Source organism: Bubalus kerabau, chromosome 2 (assembly GCF_029407905.1).
Source record: "Bubalus kerabau isolate K-KA32 ecotype Philippines breed swamp buffalo chromosome 2, PCC_UOA_SB_1v2, whole genome shotgun sequence".
NCBI classification, from domain to species: domain Eukaryota; kingdom Metazoa; phylum Chordata; class Mammalia; order Artiodactyla; family Bovidae; genus Bubalus; species Bubalus kerabau.
Window position 1 is genome coordinate 112,623,821 of NC_073625.1, and position 19,658 is coordinate 112,643,478.

Consider the following 19,658-nt stretch of genomic DNA (forward strand, 5'->3'; position numbering starts at 1 on the left):
TAAAGCCAGCCAAGGAGGGCAGTGTTCTGCTAACTGACCACCAGCACAGACCCTGCTTGGTCCTATTGATGCCCGGTACTCTCATGCTTTTGGGGGCCCCCTTTGAGTTTCTTAAGAGATGTAAAAGCAAGAAAAGAAAATCCTGGAGCATTAAAAGGGTAAAGGCAGCTAATTCTTCAAATTTAATTCCAATACTATACTACTACAGAAAACCCTAAGTTGTCTACATGAGTAAGGATGTGTAATTTGAAATTAGTCGGTTTACACAGGGTAAAAGGTAAAAAGAGGTGAAGTTAGTATTTTGCATGTACTGAGTTACATAAGCATAACTCAATACAAGTAAAATATTAGCATTTCAACATGTAATCAAAATAAAAAAATTGGGACTTCCCTGGTAGTCCAGAGGTTAAGACTCTGCACTTCTACTGCACCACTGCAGTGGGCATGGGTTTGATCCTTGGTCAGGGAACTAAGATCCCATATGACAAGCAGCACAGGAGGAAAAAAAAAAAGGAGGTAGTCATGAGGTGAAGGTATTAGAAAGGATCCAGAGGTTCCTCCTTTCACCATCAGTCTGTAACAGTAGTGCTGTGCTATGCTTAGTCGCTCAGTTGTGTCCAACTCTTTGCGATCCCATGGACTGTAGCCTGCCAGGTTCCTCTGTCCATGGGGATTCTCTAAGCAAGAATACTGGAGTGGCTTGCCATGTCCTCCTCCAGGGCTAACACTGGTATCTATGGGTTAATCCTTAGATGGCCTTGCTTAGCAGAAGGTAAACAGCATGCATGGATGTGATTCAGTGACGGAACAGGACCATCTGTTGCAGACTTGGCCTGAATGAGAAAGATGAAGGCAGCAGACTATCTCTCCTAGAGTCGAGTACCACTCTGTTTTTTGAATGGTTTGAAAAAGACTTTGTAAAAGCTTAACCAGAGAAATCAACAAAGAGATTGTTCAAAATCTATGACTGTGAAAAACTGAAACTGACCTAAAATTTTACAATAAGGGGTTATAAATCTAAATGCTTTGACTGAAATCCTAATATGAACGTTAACCATGTGTAAGTAAATACTATATATTAGGAAAACTAAATATTAAGTGAAATAGAGTTGTGCTATAGAATATTACTATGCTCCAGATAAACCCCAGGAAAATCACTGAAGAACACCATTCTATAATTCAAGAATTATAATGATCTTATTATACCTAATATATTATCTATACATTGAAAACATCCAATATGATATGCTGCACTTAAACAGGACTTTACAATTGACAAAATACTTTCCCATATATTAGGTCATCTGATCCACATAACAACTGAGTGAAAAACACAGGGTAGACATTCATTCATGTATCAAGCATATGCGAGAAGTTGACAATAAATAAGACTTAGTGACTTATCCTTGAGATGCTCATGGTTCAAGTAAAAACAAAAAAAATTAACAAATAACAACACTGAATTTTGGTAAATGATGCACAAGGTTCTATCAAAGTAATAAGGACTGAATATCTAAATCATTTTGGCCCTAAGGAGGTTCTGACAGAAGAAGAAACAAAGGCTTAGAAAAAACTAAGTTAAAAGACTTAACCAAGACTTTACAGCAGGTAAACAGCAAAAGTCAAGTTTGAACCTATGTCTCTGCCTACTAATCCAGTACTCTTTTTACTACATCAGACTTACTGCTCTCTGAAGTATGACAGCCGCTTTATATTCCGTAAGAGATGGCCTCTGTTGGCGAAAATTTTTCCTTTCCCTGTACCCTTTCCAATGTTTCTGGATAATCAATGCTGATTTCTCTTCTATTTCCCGATTATGTTTTTCCACCTGACCTACAAAGATGACAGACACTATTACAACATACTCACTTCTATGCTTTCTCAAATTCTAGAATCAGGACAATCAAAGCAACAATCTTGTAGTCCTTTAATTATTTTCAATATGATTTTCCCAATTCTATTACTTTACAAGAACTCCAAAAGCCTTCTCAGTTTATGCATCTTCTTTAGAAAAAAGACTCACATAATTATTTTGAATCCTAGGAATGAGAAAGGGCTAAAAATCCAATAGCAAGAATATTTAGAAAAAAAGAATCCTAAGTAAATAGAAAGTCATTCAGTACCACCAAAAGGAAAGGGCACATTGTGCATATACGTTACCTACTCTGTATGGTTCTAAATTTCTCTTTAGTCACTCATTTGGTTCTACAGATAATTTTCTTTTTAGTTTCTAGCAATTGGTCAGCATATATCCTAGGGTTCACAGTAGCTAATTTAATTTTTAAATTTTAAATTTAAAAAAATTTTAATTTTAAAAATTAAAAGGGATATATTTGGGAGATAGTGCCAAAATTCATAGGACTTAGTAGTGAACTACATGTGGAGGGAGGGGAAAAAATTCCAGGATCTCACAGATGGGACATTGAGTAGACTGCTGGTGCAATTACCTGAGAGATTAGAAATACAGGAAGTGGAAATCTGTGGGGACAGATAATGACTAGCTTTGGGGATGCTTGTGGCTATCTAAGTAAAGCTAATCAATAAGCACCTGGCTACAAAGCTGTGCTGTTCAATGTAGTAATAAGCACTAGTCACAAATGGCTACTTAAAGACAATAAAATAAAATTTAAGGCCCTCAAGTGCACTAGCCACATTTCAAGTCAACAGCTATCTCTATCCATTGACACTTTACTGAACAGTGTAGACAAAGAACATTTCACTTTGTAGAAAGTTCTGTTGGGTAGGGCTGATCTAGATATTAGGAAAAAGGGTGAGGATGCAGACAAGACTTAAGAATGCTAAGCACTCATTTGATAATTGAAACTACAGTTATGGATGGGATACCCCAGGAAGAGCAATATGAGAATAATGGGGTAAAGAAGGAACCCTGGGAAAGATCTATATTTAAGGCAAAGGAAGAAAAGTAAGAGGCTATTGAGGGATACTAGGAATAAGTAGTAGGAAGGGGAAGAAGAATAAAAAAGGAATCTTGAAATGACTCAGATTTCCCAGGCTACACTTTAATATTAATTTCAGCTTTGTGTGTCAAAGATGGCAAGAAGGTGTCACCAGGTTTGTACTGAGGCATGAGTTAAGTTCTGAGGGCAGAATGTAGCAATATTCTAACACTTAACTTTACTTAAGTTCAAGGGGTTCTTTCTTTATGTCAAAGACATCTATCTTTAAGCATAAAATTTTATGTGTCATTGATTTATCTGAAAATTAAGAAAAATTAGTGGAGAGATTGCTCATCATCAACTAGTAAGTCTAATCAGAAAAAAATAAGAATTTTTTTTTTTTTGACTGAAGAGATTTATAAAGATTTACCTGAAAAAGTTGAAACAGGGGTAAAGGTCCACATTTAAAAATTAACTCATCAGGTAGCTAGGAAATTTGGTTTATCAAAAGCTACCCTATCAATCTTATGCTTATAAACTGATAATGCCACACACCTGGATGAACTATTTCAAGCATATTCAGCCGTATTTCTCGGGAAAGTCTCATGGCTCTCTGCCTTTGAATTTGCAGCTGTAATCTGTGGTCCTCTTCTTCCTTCTGTCTACTTAGCTTCATTAACATCTTTGTTCGTTTAGATCTATGACGGAAACATTAAGTACACATAATTTTCATAATCATATATCTACTCAAGAAGTATACGTAAAAAGGCTTAACCTCGCTAGTAATCATATAAGTACAGAGAGCAAAAAAATTTTTAAAGTGTAGTTAGAATATGATGAAAAAAGTTTTCATGTGCTGCGTGTACAACATTTCTGAAGAAATATTTGGATATATGCATCAAATTTTTTTCTGGAGAAATATTTAAAATATGTATCAAACACCTTAAAAATCATAACCAATTAATTCCATTTCTAATACTCCTTAAGGAAAAATCTGATACATATGTCAATATTTATGTTCAAGGATTTTCTCCACAGCATTACAACAGTTAACAAGTTGAAAACAAACCATATGTCCTACAATGTTGTTGCTGTTTAGTCGTTAAGTCATAGCCCACCAGGCTCCTCTGTCCATGGGATTTCCTAAACAAGAACACCGGAGTGGGTTGCCATTTCTTACTCCAGGGGATCTTCCTGACCCAGGGATTGAACCTGCATCTCCTGCACTGGCAGGTGGATTCTTTACCATTGAGACACGAGGGAAGCCCATATCCTACAACAGTGAGTTATATAAATAAATTCTGGTTCATTCACTGGATGGAATTCTATAAACTATGAAAAAATTAAAATTTCAAAGAAGCATTTAAAGGATTTTGTTCATTTAACTCAACCAACATTTATCTGAGTGATTGCTGCCTATAATCACTGTCCCTAAGGCAAACAAAGAGACACAGTTATGCCTTTGAGATCAATTTCAAGGGGAAGTTGAAAGGTAGTGGAATATGCCACTTTGGCATAAAGACTGTTTTGAGCTGGGGGCAAAAGAGAATGACGAAGCATAGAAAGACTTCTTCCCAGAGTGTCTCTTAACTGACTAAAAGCAGAAACACCTGAGAAATGAGGACTGTCACAAACTTTTCCTCCCAAGGTTTGGCCATGAAGATGGAAAGTTATGCTAAGATGAACCTGCACAAATAACACATATCTTTCATTAGTTAGTTCCCCAACATATTTACTTTCCCCAATATACTTACCTTCCCCACAGTTCACTGTCCTTAGAAGCCTAAAAACCTTTTCTTTTCACCTGTCACTTCTCTATAAATTATTCTTTATATATATATACATATACAATATATATATTATATATATAAAATTAAGCCCAAGTTCTTTTCTTTTTTTTAGGTAAGAAGTGGATTTATTGGAGAGATACACATTACATAGACAGAACACGGTCTGTCTCAAAAGGCTAGAACAACCCTGGGAGAAACACATTCCACTGACAGAGTGTGGGCCATCTCAGAAAGCAAGAACTATATAAACCCCAATTCTAACCACCTCTTAAGTTATGCATCATGTCAGGTTTCTTCATGTGATGTGTGCTTCACACGTTAAGAAATTGTTTTTCTTTTGTTAATCTGTTTTTGTTTCTGTCAGTATAGTCTTCATGACCCCAACCAATGAACCTAAATAGATAGAGGGAAAAAATTGTTTTCTTCCCCTACAAGTAAAACAAATAAGATAATTTAAATACCAGCACCATGTTAGAGGTAGGCAAATTGTGAGCTTTCCTGAGAGTAACTGAGACGGCTGTTAGCTGCTTCAGAAAACCTTGCTGAGGAAAAGGGCAGAAAACGAAATTTTAACAGAAAATGAAGTTTCTGACCATGAAAAATGATTAAATAAAAAAGAAAGCCCCAAGAAAATGCTTTAAAAAGAGTGTGACTATAACAGAGTATCTCTTGTTTAATCCAAAGCTCTGATGAATCTAGGTCCATGATTATGAGTGGTGGGCAGTCCCTCCCCCAAAAAAACATGGGGGAGGGAAATTACTCTGAGATAATGACCTGACCACAGAGAGACAGAAATAACCTTTGCAGAAAGCCCAGCTACAAAGGAAGCAAAAGAAATTTGCATAAACTGTTGCAACTAATAGAAGAGGAAAGGTGCTCAAGCCTGGAGCAAACTGGAGTTTAAAAAATTAAAAACATTGTAATGTGAGATTTAAGCAATTTTGGCCTCATGGAAAATGCCTTTTAAGAGATATATTTATAACCACTCTGGTGTTGCTACATAAAGAAATGGAATTTCTATTTTAAACAGTGGACTATTAATTAGATTCCATAGATACACTTCTAAGTGGACAAAGTCTGTAATTCTAGGATGCTTTTAAATAGATTTTTTAATATTGCAAAGGAAAATAGACTGGCAAATTTGGCAACTACTGTAAGACTAAACATTAAAGGTCTGAATCCACGGCACAGGGGCACCTTTAACTGTAAGAGGATGTACAGCTGAAAATGATAGTAGGTAGAATTCATGATTGGTAACTATTCTACCTGAGTTCACTACAAAGGTAAAGCTATACCAAGAACATCTCAGACTCTTGTAAACAATATATTGTGACTCTCAAAATATCCATCATTTCCCAAATTTATTTCACCAAAGAAATAATTAATATTTTTAAAGAAACAGCAGGTAAGATACACAATAAACCTTGAGCAATGCCTGAATGGATTATACTTGCCTCTCATGTGTACTATTTATTTAATAGATCTGTCTGCCTAATTAGATATGTAAATCTTCAATGGCAAAAAATGTGCATTTCCCTCCCTACCACATTCTCAGTGCCCAGTAACATGCTAAAAAAATTTCTATTATTTTAATCTTGTGAGTTACACAGACAATTATCCCACCTTATAGATGGGAAATGTGAAGCTAAGGGAGGTAGGGAAACTTGTCCAAGATCATTCAGCCTGTAAGTTGCTGAGGAGGGATACAAACTCAAGTCTGTTCAACTCTCCCAATACCTAGGTTGGCTCTGGAATATATTAGGCACTTGAAACATGTTTAAAAAATTACATGTTTAAAAATTCCATTGGTAGCTTTTTTGCTACCAACGAAATTCATGCCCAATGATATCAGTTAACTTTTTAAGTCTTCTCTGAAGGAAACTTTTACCAATGAAAAGAATGTCCATTAAGGGACACAGCCAGAGTGGCTTCAATACCTACCACTGATCCACACAGGTTCTTAGAGGCAACTGAAAGAAAACACAGATACAAACAACTTAGCTCCTAACGTCATTAATGATAAAGCAGGGCCATCTCACAGGTGTTTCTTCATGCAGCCTATTTTAGTTCACTATTTTAAAACATGTTTGTAACTGAGAAACACAGCTGCAGTTATTAAAATAGTTTCAGTTTTCTTAAAAAAACACTGACTTCTGGAATATGCAAGTGACACTTCAGTGAACTAAAATTTAGCTTTAAGTTAGGTTACATGAAAACATCTCTGAGATGGCTCCAATTTATCAACACTGACCTAGGAGCTAACTCATACGTGTGTGGCATGTGTGTATGTTCTTTTTATTGCCTCTAAGAATCTAGATGTAGTCATGTAAAAACTGGGCCACGACTTCATTATTTCATTTTTAGTCTACTTGAAATAGAGATAAATGTCAAACTATGTCATACGTCAATGGCCAAATCTATCCATGACATATTTACTGAGGAAAATCAGGTTAATATACTTAAGCTTTTTAATATTCATACACATTTTTACCATAATTACATTTGAACAATTATGGCAACTTTTGGTTTTAAGGGTTTAATGAGATATTGACCATTACTGGCTCCCTCTGTAGACCTGGCTCACAAAAGTCTTAAGTGAATAGGATTAGGTATTTGTTACATTAGATTCCTGTTTTATGTTATGTCCTCTGCTTTTGAAAGTATAATAAGGTTAATGAAGTGCTGGCACTCAGAAATGTATGAAGCAAGGATGAAAGAAATACACTAGAATACTGAAAAAGAAAAAAAAACTCTAAGTTTTCACTCAGCTATACTCTAATAAGATATATCTAGCCCTTTCAGGGAGAAGGCAATGGCACCCCACTCCAGTACTCTTGCCTGGAAAATCCCATGGACGGAGGAGCCTGGTGGGCTGCAGTCCATGGGGTCGCTGAAGAGTCGGACATGACTGAGCGACTTCACTTTCACTTTCCACTTTCATGCACTGGAGAAGGAAATAGCAACCCACTCCAGTGTTCTTGCTGGAGAATCCCAGGGACGGGGGAGCCTGGTGGGCTGCCGTCTATGGGGTCACACAGAGTCAGACACGACTGAAGCGACTTAGCAGCAGCTGCAGCCCTCTCAGATCATCAATCCTCTCACCCAAATTTTTTACCTGAAACTCCTCTGCAAAGTAATCACAGCAGATGGAAGTTTCTTCAGTCTCTTTCTAGTCTGGAAACCCTTCCAATAAGCTTGAATCAAGCAAGCTGCTTTATGTTGTTTCTGAAATTAAAGGCCAGAATTAATTTAAAGACATCCCTAGGCAAGTTGTTTTTAGAAGTTTACTTCTTAAAATATCAGCCTGGGCAAGTATTAATCTCCATCTTTAATAAGTTGAGCAGAAGGCAACATTTGTATAAACCCAGGACAGGAACAGCCTAAGAATATTAAACCTCATCTCCCAAAGGAGGCTCAGTTAGGCAGTATCTAAAAGGTATTCAAGATGCAGTCTGGTCAGCTTCAAATTCTCCCTAATTAATATCACTTCCATTCTCATTACAGGGATTTCACAATTTTGCTTATTTAATGCTTTAACATCTTTGCTTCCCTTCTGATGCTTAGCTTCACTTACTCAAAGATACAAGGGTACGAAGGACTCTATATAGATTAAAAAAAAAGGCTCTAGGGTTAATAATTTAGATCATAAAACAACTTTTCTCATCAAACAATAGCTGCTCTGGATTTTAGGGGAGAATAAGTAAAGGAAGAGGGAGAGAAAGCAAATAAAAGATTCAGGAGACTACCACTAGCCAGTATTTTCAAACTAAATTATTTACTGAAATATCATGCAAATTATTTTTATAATTCAATACCTGGTCTTTTACTTCCTGATAGGCCTTAGGGCTTAAAAGACCAATGAGCTGTCTAAGTTCTTGACTAAACTCTGTCCCAGGTTCTTGTTTATTTAGTAGACTTCTAAGTCCTGAAATGGAATAACAAAGGCATAGCTATTAATAATAAAATATGATTTTGTTATCTAATCAGAATTAATTTGAGGTTAAAATGTCTAGTTTAGAAACAAATGAAAATAACAAGATTAATAACATGATTTTTCTTTTTCTTTTTCTCAAAAACTTCTAGATAGAGGTCTTTAAGATTTTCCACTGTCCTAACAGTTCTGAGGTATTTACTTGTGAGATCTGATGCAAAATCTGTTTAGTCAATCTCTTTAATTAGAAAAAACAGAGAGGAGAGTGGAATCATTATGCTAAGTCAAAGGATAAAGTTATATATATATTTTTTCCTGTTCCAACTTAAATACCTTACACAAGAACATTTTTAAAAGATGTTGACTATATACTGAGTAAATGCCTATCCTGTGGAAGTACTGAAGCAGGCTATTAGTTACTATTAATTAAAGGAAGTTATTATTAAATAAAAATATCAACAATGTATGTAATATGGGGTTAATTAATAGGCTCCTGAGCATTTATTCAGAAGTGTCATAACATTAAAATACTGCACTTCCGTCCCAAATTAAAACTGAGTAGTAATGTAAGTTACAAAATAAGTACTATTTCTAAGGCATGGAGGAATGATTATTATAATGTATGTGTGCAATATACATAAGCAAGAGAATGGGCTTGGAGTGTACAACTGGGCTTCCCCTTGGGGGCTCAGATGCTGAAGAATCCGCCTGCAATGCAGGAGACCTGGGATCCCTAGATTGGGAAGATCCTCTGGAGGAGGAAATGGCAACTCACTCCAGTATTCTTGCCTGGAGAATACCCATGGACAGAGGAGCCTGGAGGGCTACAGTCCAGGGAGTTGCAAAGAGTTGGACACGACTGAGTATCTAAGCACAGCATAGCAATATATGGGTCTTTCCATGTCTTCTACTTTAAGACTCAAGTTCTCAACAGTATTAATAACTGTAAAATATCTTGAGGAAATTGAATAAGTTCTACTGTTGAGAAAAGAAAGGGAGACAGATTAAGATAGAATTCCTTTATAATGAACTCTGTTGGGCATTCACATTTCTATAGAAGAAATAAAATTACAGAAATAATACGTATCTAGCAGAGTACCTGGAGAAGGCAATGGCAACCCACTCCAGTACTCTTGCCTGGAAAATCCCATGGATGGAGGAGCCTGGTAGGCTGCAGTCCATGAGGTCGCTAAGAGTCGGACACGACTGAGTGACTTCACTTTCACTTTTCACTTTCATTCATTGGAAAAGGAAATGGCAACCCACTCCAGTGTCCTTGCCTGGAGAATCCCAGGGACGGGGGAGCCTGGTGGGCTGCCGTCTATGGGGTTGCACAGAGTCAGACACGACTGAAGCAACTTAGCAGCAGCAGCATAGTATCATCTAGAGTTTTATTACTGGGACTTCTCTCTCACAAAGTTCACAGTAATGACTCAAGTAAGGTAAGTCACTCACGTCTGTGTGTATTAAGTCACTTCAGTTATGTCCGACAGACTCTTTGAAACCCTATGGACTGTAGCCTGCGAGACTCCTCTGTCCATAGCATTTTCCAGGGAACAATACTTGAGTGGGTTTCCATGCCCTCCTCCAGGGGATGTTCTCAACCAAGGATTGAACTTGCATCTCTTGTGTCTCCTGCATTGGCAGGTGGATTCTTTACCACTACTACCTGGGAAGTCCATTAAATATATCACATTGTATTCTAATTCTTGAAATTTTATATACAATATAGTTAGTTGCTCAGTCTTGTCCGACTCTTTGTGACCCCATGGGCTACAGCCTGGCTAGGCTTCTCTGTCCAAGGGATTCTCCAGGCAAGAATACTGGAGTGGGTTGCCATTTCCTTCTCCAATATATAAAATAAATTATTATTATTAATATATAACCCTATATTAATAAGATACTTAATGAACTAGAAACCTATTTCTTGCCCATATTGAATAAGAAAATATATTGTAATAAATTCATGACTCTGCCTAACAAAGAAATAAAAGCTCACATTAAACTTTGCTTAGCAGTTGGAAAAAAAAACAACTGAGTGATTTTGGATAACTACCTACATGTTCCACACTTTTGTTTCCACTGCTATATAATGAGGATAGCAAACATCTCACAGGGTTGTTATGAATATTAAATATTCTAATACACATAAGGTATGCAGAATAGTATCTGACATATAGTAAATGCTCAATTAAAGAAAAGCTATCATAAGGTAACGGTAATACACTGAACCCTTTCCTTCTCGTTTCTGAATTTTTATTCACATGATTTTGGGGGTGATGGGGATTTTTTTTGTCTTTGAGGAAAGGCAGTATAGGAGGTAAAGAGTAATTATTAAATGATGTAAAGATTAAAAGGCTGTCAAGCTCTCAAGCAAAGCTCTATTTTCTCAATAAAGTTAGGGAAGATCACTGATCTTTTCGATCATTATGTTATTACGCTATATGGCATATTCAACACACAATCTTTTGTGAGGAAGGGAGCAAATTATTCATTGTAACCTCATCGATAAAGTATCATATGCCATCTGTTGAGATATGAAGATGGCTGGATTATATAGTTTTTCCCCTGAATTGTTACCTGTTGTGACAGAGTTTTTATCTGCATGCTTTAGTTAATGACTTTTTCACAACACAGGTATTTTTTTTTCCATATACCATCAATAAAAATGTTCTTTTTAAAAATCTCAAGAAAAGAAAGAATGTATGTATTACCTTTGTAGCAGGCACTTAGTCTCAGTAAAATCAAAATTTCCTGATGGGATTCAGCCATCAACAGTAGTAGCTTTGTAGCAGTACCTCTTATGACTGGACTAGGAGTTGATAAAAGTTTGAAAACAACTTCATCTAAAATTGAATGCAGGATTTTCCCTTCTATTCTGAGTAAATCACCACTAATAGAATAAAAGAATAAAAAATGTACCATTACTAAATGATGCATCAGTATCACAACAAATTAAACAAAAAAGGTGCAGCAACTTAATGTCTATGGACTGATCCAGGAAATTAACCAATATTTTAAGTGGCTAGCTTAGTTTCAAGAATATATCACATTACATCAACTAATTGAATTCTTATTGTATGTAAGGCACCATGCCAAGTAAAATAGTGAATACAAAGTAGTCAAAGAAACCTGCAATCAATTATTGGAGAAAGATTAATGTGCAAAATAGTAAACAGATGGTTCAACAGTTTCAAGCAATAATAAAAGGAAAATCACAGGACAGTAAGTACATGGTTCATTGCTTAATGATGGATGAAGACAAACATGTTATAGAAAATCAATTATCATGTACTTAGGAGGAAATTTTTCTTTTAGTATTCCGTCATTACACAACAACTTCATGTTGCATTACTGATGTCATGAAAAATTATCTGAAACTTAGAAACAGTCAAAAGGGATTACTAGATGTCCTTTTACTCACCCCACCAAGGAGTATATGATTTTCTAGGGGTATGTTCCTTTGATTATCCATTTACTACTGATTAGAATATTTTATAATTCTGTAAAAGTAGGTATTGCATAAAAAGATGCTCAACATTGCTCATTATTACAGAAATACAAATCAAAACTACAATGAGGTATCACCTCACACCAGTCAGAATGGCTATCACCAAAAAATCTACAAAACAATAAATGCTGGAGAGGATGTGGAGAAAAGGGAACCCTCCTGCACTGTTGGTGGGAATGTAAACTGACACAACCATTATGGAAAACAGTATGGAGATTCCTTAAAAAACTATGAATAAATCTACAGTATGACCTAGCAATCCCACTCCTGGGCATACTCCCCGAGAAAATTGCAATTCTAAAAGACACATGTATCCCAATGTTCATTGCAGCAGTATTTATAATAGCTAGGACATGGAAGCAGCCTAGGTGTCCACTGACAGATGAAGGGGTAAGGAAGCTGTGGTAATATATATACAATGGAATGTTACTCAGCCATAAAAAGGAACACATTTGAGTCAGTTCTAATAAGGTGGATGAACATAGAGCATATTATACAAAGTGAACTAGGTCAGAAAGAGAAAAACAAATGTCGTATATTAACGCATATATATGGAATCTAGAAAGATGGTACGGTTGAACCTATTTGCAGGGTAGCAATGCAGACAGGACATAAGAGAACAGACTTAGAGACATAGGGCAGTGGGGTGGGGAGGAAGGAGAGGATGGGATGTATGGAGAGAGTAACACAAAACATATATATATTACCATATGTAAAACAGATAGCCAATAGGATTTGCTGTGTGACTCAGGGAACTCAAACTGGGGCTCTGTAACAACCTAAAGGGGTGGGATAGGGACAGAGGTGGGAGGGAGGTTCAAGAGAGAGGACACAGGTATACCTATGGCTAATTCATGTTGATGTTTGGCAGAAACCAAAACAATATTGTAGAGCAATTATCCTTCCATTAAAACTAAATAAACTTAATTATTAAAAAAGATGTAATAAAAAAGAATATGTATAAACAATAAATTATTACTCAGCCATAAAAAGGAATGAATTTGAGTCAGTTGTAGTGAAGTGGATGAACCTAAAGCCTCTTACACAGAGTGAAACAAGTCAGAAAGAGAAAAACAAGTATTATATATTAATGCATATATATGGAATCTAGAAAAATGGTACTGATGAACTTAGCAGTGAATGACTTGTGGACACAGTGGTGCAAGTTGAGGGTGGAACGAACTGAGAAAGTAGTATTGACATATTTACAACTATCATGTGTAAAACAGATAGTCACTGGGAATTTGCTATATAACAAAGGGACCCCAGCCTGGCACTCTGTGATGACCTAGAGAAGTGACCTGTGGGGACAGGAGGAAGGTTCAGGAGGGAGGGGATATATATAATTATGACTGATTCATGTTGTTGTATGACAGAAACCAACACTGCACTGTAAAGCAATTTTCTACCAATTTAAAAAAGAAAAAAAAAAGCAGATGCTGGCTTGTAGAAAGCAAATAATGGCAAGGATTCTTATCTGAGAGCAATGCAAACAGACTGTTACTCAAAAATATAAATAAACTTTTGTCCAGTTAGAAAAAATAACCATGAACATTTATAACTGATATTTTCCACTATTCAGCTTTTGTGGAAAAAGGTTGTTGTAGTCCTCTTCCATCCTCTGTTTACAGATTTTTGACCTTTTTTTTTTTTTTTTTTCTGTTTTCTTTGTAGGCTTTCCAGTACACCCCTAAAAGGTTACTCCCTAGGATTCCATTTTGGGCCAATTTCTTTTCTTACTCAATTCATATTTTTCACTGAGCTCTTCTCTCATGTTTTTAACTATACTTTTTAGCCTGATAACTCGTAAGTCCATAATTCTAGTCCAGATCTCTTCCACAAGTCCTATTCACTGTCAGTGGACATTTGAGTTGTCTTGTCTTTGACTATTACAGATAAAGCTGCTATAAACATTTGTGTGTACAAATCTTTGCATGCACTCTTATTTCTCTGCCTGCTGAACATATCTGTCTATGTTGGACAAACCAATATTGAATCTGTTTTGGCTAAGAAGAGGTGGTAAGAATACACAGAAGAACTATAGAACAAAGATCTTCATGACCCAGATAATCATGCTAGTGTGATCACCCACCTAAAGCCAGACATCCTGGAATGAGAAGTCAAGTGGGACTTAGGAAGCATCACTACAAATGCTAGTGGAGGTGATGGAATTCCAGATCCTAAAAGATGATGCTGTGAAAGTGATGCACTCAATATGCCAACAAATTTGGAAAACTCAGCAGTGGCCACAGGACTGGAAAAGGTCAGTTTTCATTCCAATCCCAAAGAAAGGCAATGCCAAAGAATGCTCAAACTACCACACAATTGCACTCATCTCACATGCTAGCAAAGTAATGGTTAAAATTCTCCAAATCAGGCTTCAACAGTATGTGAAGAGGAACCAGAGATCAAATTGCCAACATCCATTGGATCATAGAAAAAGCAAGAGAGTTCCAGAAAAACATCTACTTCTGCTTTACTGACAATACCAAAGCCTTTGACTGTGTGGATCACAACAAACTGTGGAAAATTCTTCAAGAGATGGGAATACCAGGCCATCTGACCTGCCTCCTGAGAAATCTGTATGCAGGTCAAGAAGCAAGTTAGAACTGGACATGGAACAACAGACTGGTTCCAAATAGGAAAAGGAGTACATCAAGGCTGTATATCGTCACCCTGCTTATTTAACGTCTATGCAGAGTACACCATGCAAAATGCCGGACTGGATGAAGCACAAGCTGAAATCAAGATTGCTAGGAAAATATCAATAACCTCAGAAATTCAGATGACACCACCCTTATGGCAGAAAGCGAAGAGGAACTAAAGAGCCTCTTGAAGAAAGTCAAAGAGGAGAGTGAAAAAGTTGGTTTAAAACTCAACATTCAGAAAACTAAGATCATGGCACCTGGTCCCATCATTTCAGGGCAAATAGATGGGGAAATAATGGAAACAGTGACAGACTTTATTTTCTTGGGCTCCAGAATCACTGCAGATGGTGACTGCAGCCATGAAATTAAAAGATGCTTGCTCCTTGGGAAAAAAAGCTGTGACAAACGTAGAAGGCATATTAAAAAACAGAGACGTTACTTTGCCAACAAAGGTCTGCCAACTCAAAGCTATGGTTTTTCCAGTAGTCATGTATGGTTGTGAGAGTTGGACTATAAAAAACGCTGAGTGCCCAAGAATTGATGCTTTGGAACTGTGGTGTTGGAGAAGACTCTTCAGAGTCCTTTGGACTGCAAGGAGATCAAATCAGTCAATTGTAAAGGAAATCTGTCCTGAATATTCATTGGAAGGACTGATGCTGAAGCTGAAACTCCAGTACTTTGGCCACCTGATGAGAAGAACTGACTCAGAAGACCCTGATGCCGGGAAAGAACGGAGGCGGGAGGACAAAGGAAGAACAGAGGATGAGATGGTTGGATGGCATCACTGACTTGATGGACATGAGTTTGAGTAAGTTCTGGGATCTGGTGATAGACTGGGAAGCCTGTGTGCTGCAGTCCATGGGGTCGCAGAGAGTCAGACATGACTGAGCAACTGAACTGATACCACTGTCTATTATTCAATACAGAAAACTTGGTATCATACCTGAATTCATCTTTTATTTCATTCCATATCAAAATGTTCATTAAGACATGATGATTTTTTTATTTTGACCAGCTTCATTAAAGTATAACTGATATACAGCAAACTGCACATATTTAAATGTATAATTTGGTAAGTTTTGACATTCCCCCATTGCAATAAAGATAATGAATATATCCATCACCCCTTAAAGTTTCCTTTTGTTTCACTGTACTCCTTCTCCACTTACCCTCCCTGGTATTTTATTTACACCTCTGTCACTATAAATTAGTTTACATTTTCTAGAATTTTATACATAGTTATGACTATAGATCCTATCTGAACATCATCAGTTTGCAGAAATGATTCCTGCAAGAAATGATTACTTTTTATTACTAAAGAAAGGGGGGGGGGAATCAAAACAGAAATTCTATGATGGCACAAGTTTGATTTTCTCATCTTATTAATGCCAAATCAAAGTATGACCATTTCTGCTAAACTTCCTGCCTTTGTACACTATTTTAAGATGTAGGCAGTTTCAATAACCACATGAAGTGAAATTGACTGGGAATAATTTGATCCTTTCAGATCTTGCTTTTATTGTTTAGATGATCCACAGTAGTGCTCAGTCTAGTGCTATTATTCCCCACTACCAAGATGAAACTATCCTGAGTACTCTACCTAATGCTCCATTTTTCATGAAGTTTTCCAGTTGTGCAGCTGGATCAGGCAGCATTCTAGCTCTGTGTGAGTCTCTGGTACTGCTCCTTTTAATCCTTCTGGATTACTGTTTCCAAGACATCGAGTAGTTTCCTCAAATGCATGTGCTGATCAATACTCTACTGAAAACTTGAAGGGGATTCTGCAGATCTCTGGGGTTCTTTGTGTAGCTCTCTCTTCCATGATATCTTGTCTTAAGAACTCTAGCCTACTTTTCACGTTCTGTATGTTGTTTCTTATTTCTGTGCATTTGCTTATGTTGTTACCTCTGCCTAGAAATATTGTTTTCTCTTTTCCTTACTGGTTAATTTCTCATCCTTCATCTCAGTGTTACATTCTCCTCATCTATTCATCTCAGTTTCATCTCAGGTGTTACATTCTTCTGGAAGTATCCCCCACCTAAGTTTGGTTTAGGAGTGCCTCTTAATACTTAATTAACATTGTACCTCATTACCCTGTAATATAGTTGTATTTATGTATTAGTCTCTTCCACTATACTGTAAGCTATTTGAAGATAAAGTTCATATCTTAATCGATTTTATAAATCCAATGATAGACAATACTTGGCACATATACTAGATACTTAACAAATCCATATTGAGCTGAAAAAAATCAATGATTTCAACATTGTTTACTCTGCCTTTCTATTTTAACCTGGGAAAATTTGTCTATAACTTCTTTTATACTCTAGAAGGGCATAGCACTTGGCAAATACTGAGCTTGCAGTCTGCTAAATAAGTACATGATTGTTCAGTCACTAAGTCGTGTCTGACTCTCTGCAACCTCATAAACTGCAGCATGCCAGGCTTCCCTGTCCTTCACTATCTCCTCAAGTTTGCTCAGATTCATGTCCATTGAGTCAGTGATGCTATTTGATTAGTCATTTATTATCATGATCCCAATATTCTCCTTCAGATATCAGAGTAATTTTTCTTCTCTAAGACTGAGATAGGGCTAAAATCTTAAGTTCTGAAATAAGATACAAATTCGGTAATAAACTTTCTTTTTTTTTTTTTTTTAAATTTTATTTTATTTTTAAACTTTACATAATTGTATTAGTTTTGCCAAATATCAAAATGAATCCGCCACAGGTATACATGTGTTCCCCATCCTGAATTTTATATTTTTTATATTCATTAAAAAAATACAATGGTAATAACAAAGCTTCTTAAATGTTATGTACAAGTCATATACAACTGATTTTAGTAAAATTGGCAATGCTTCTCATTAAAAATAAAAAATTCTATATATTTTATAAAGCCAAGTCACCTATTGATCTGCAGTATGTTCTGTAGCAGAGTCATGACCATAGATCCTATTTGAACATTATCAGTTTGCAGTAAGCGCAAGAAATGATCACTTTTCAGTACTACAAAAAGAGAAAAAAAGAAAGATTACGATTCTATGATGATACAACTGGGATTTACTTGTCTTTTCAAAACCAGATCAAAGCATAATCATTTCTGCTAAACTTCCTGCCTTGATATACTTTGCAATAAAGTTATACTTGTTTTTTCCATAACCATAATAAGGCAGTTATTCCATTTTTATGGACAGTTACAAATAAATACTAAGCTAAGAATGTATCATTATCTTCCCTTAAATTAAAAATAAAATATAACATATCCTAAAACTGAGTCTCCTTTTCTAACAGTGATTTCATTGAAGACAATCACATTTTCTGTGAAAAAGAGAATATGAAGGAATAGCAATAGTTCAGATGATTATAATCAGCAGTCATGTACTTAAAAATTTAATTGTTATATAATGTAACATATTTGCTAATACCTTGTCTTAAATAATAATAAAATCACTAACTACCCAGAGGAGTATTTGGTTTGTAATTTTTAGGCTCTGAATAGCCAGTTATGAAGACCCAGCACTATATGCTTATGTAAGTCACTTAACCTCTCAGAAAATGTTCTTCTCCTGTAAAGTTAAAACTAACAATTCTCTCACAGACTACTGTAAAATGTCCTAGAACAGGGTTGTTGTTATGTTCAATTGCTAAGTCATGTCAGACTCTTTGTGACGCTATGGACTGAAGCACGCCAGGCTTCCCTGTCCTTCACTATCTCCTAGAGTTTGCTCAAACTTAAGTCCATCAACTTAGTGATGTATCCAGCGATCTTGTCCTCTGTCATCCCCTTCTCCTGCCCTCAATCTTTCCCAGCATCAGGATCTTTTTCAATGAATTGGCTCTTCACATCAGGTAGCCGAAGTATTGGTGCTTCAGCTTCAGCATCGGTCCTTTCGATGAATATTCAGGGTTGATTTCTTTCAGGACTGACTGGTTTGATCTTGCAGTCTAAGGGACTCCCAAGAGTCTTCTCCAACACCACAGTTTCAAAGCATCAATTCTTTGGCACTCAGCCTTCTTTTATGGTTTAACTCTCACATCTGTACAGGACTACTGGAAAAACCATAGCTTTGCCTAGATGGACTTTTGTCGGCCAAGTGATGTCTCTGCTTTTTAATATGCTGTCTAGGTTTGTCACAGCCTTTCTTCCAAGGAGCAAGTGTCTTTTAATTTCATGGCTGCAGTCACCATCTGCAGTGATTTTGGAGCCCAAGAAAATAAAGTCTGTCACTGTTTCCATTATTTCCCCATCTATTTGCCATGAAATGATGGGACCAGGTGCCATGATCTTAGTTTTCTGAATATTGAGTTTTAAGCCAGTTTTCCTCTTTCACCTTCATCCAGAGGTTCTTTAGTTCCTCTTCACTTTCTGTCGTAAGGGTGGTGTCATCTGCATATATGAGGTTATTGATATTTCTCGCAGCAGTCTTGATTTCTAGTTTGTGCTTCATCCAGCCCAGAATTTTACATGGTGTACTCTGCTTAGAAATTAAATAAGCAGGGTGACAACACACTATCTAAGTTTGTCTAGAAATAGCATAGGTTCCCATTAAATTTCAGTTAATAGTCCTTTGTTCATTAACTGACTAGAATTTTAATTAAAGTGAGATCAGCTATGCTGGCAAGGCAGCTCTGTGAACACTATCCTAGCTTCTACACATTTTTTCCTCTTTCAGTCTCCTGAGGGGACATATTTGATTTCTTTCACATACTTACTACTGTTCTTCATTTCTGTTTACATAATCCAATATTTCACTAGATACCATTTTAAAAAATCTAACAACTTCAAAAAACTTCTGATATTATTAAGTATTTTTATGGTTTTTTATTTTCTATTTTTCAATAGCAAAAAAATTCTCTGTAGCTGGGATAAGTGTATATT

The 19,658-nt window shown here is 36.3% G+C and overlaps 1 protein-coding gene across 8 annotated transcripts in view; it reads right to left on the reverse strand.

The window, feature by feature from the left end:
• The window catches only part of IQCB1 (IQ motif containing B1), a 43,457-nt gene that overhangs the window by 8,321 nt on the left and 15,478 nt on the right, over positions 1–19,658 (reverse strand). For 6 of the 8 annotated variants that reach the window (XM_055568358.1, XM_055568357.1, XM_055568360.1 and 3 more), the window contains exons 7-12: positions 17,686–17,785; positions 11,333–11,511; positions 8,503–8,612; positions 7,803–7,912; positions 3,453–3,595; positions 1,685–1,833 (exon numbers count right to left, since the gene is read on the reverse strand). In XM_055568358.1, coding sequence (XP_055424333.1) covers positions 1,685–1,833; positions 3,453–3,595; positions 7,803–7,912; positions 8,503–8,612; positions 11,333–11,511; positions 17,686–17,785 — 791 coding nt within the window. The remainder of the gene's footprint in view (positions 1–1,684; positions 1,834–3,452; positions 3,596–7,802; positions 7,913–8,502; positions 8,613–11,332; positions 11,512–17,685; positions 17,786–19,658) is intronic. The other 2 variants (XM_055568363.1, XM_055568362.1) reach the window with 1 other exon arrangement.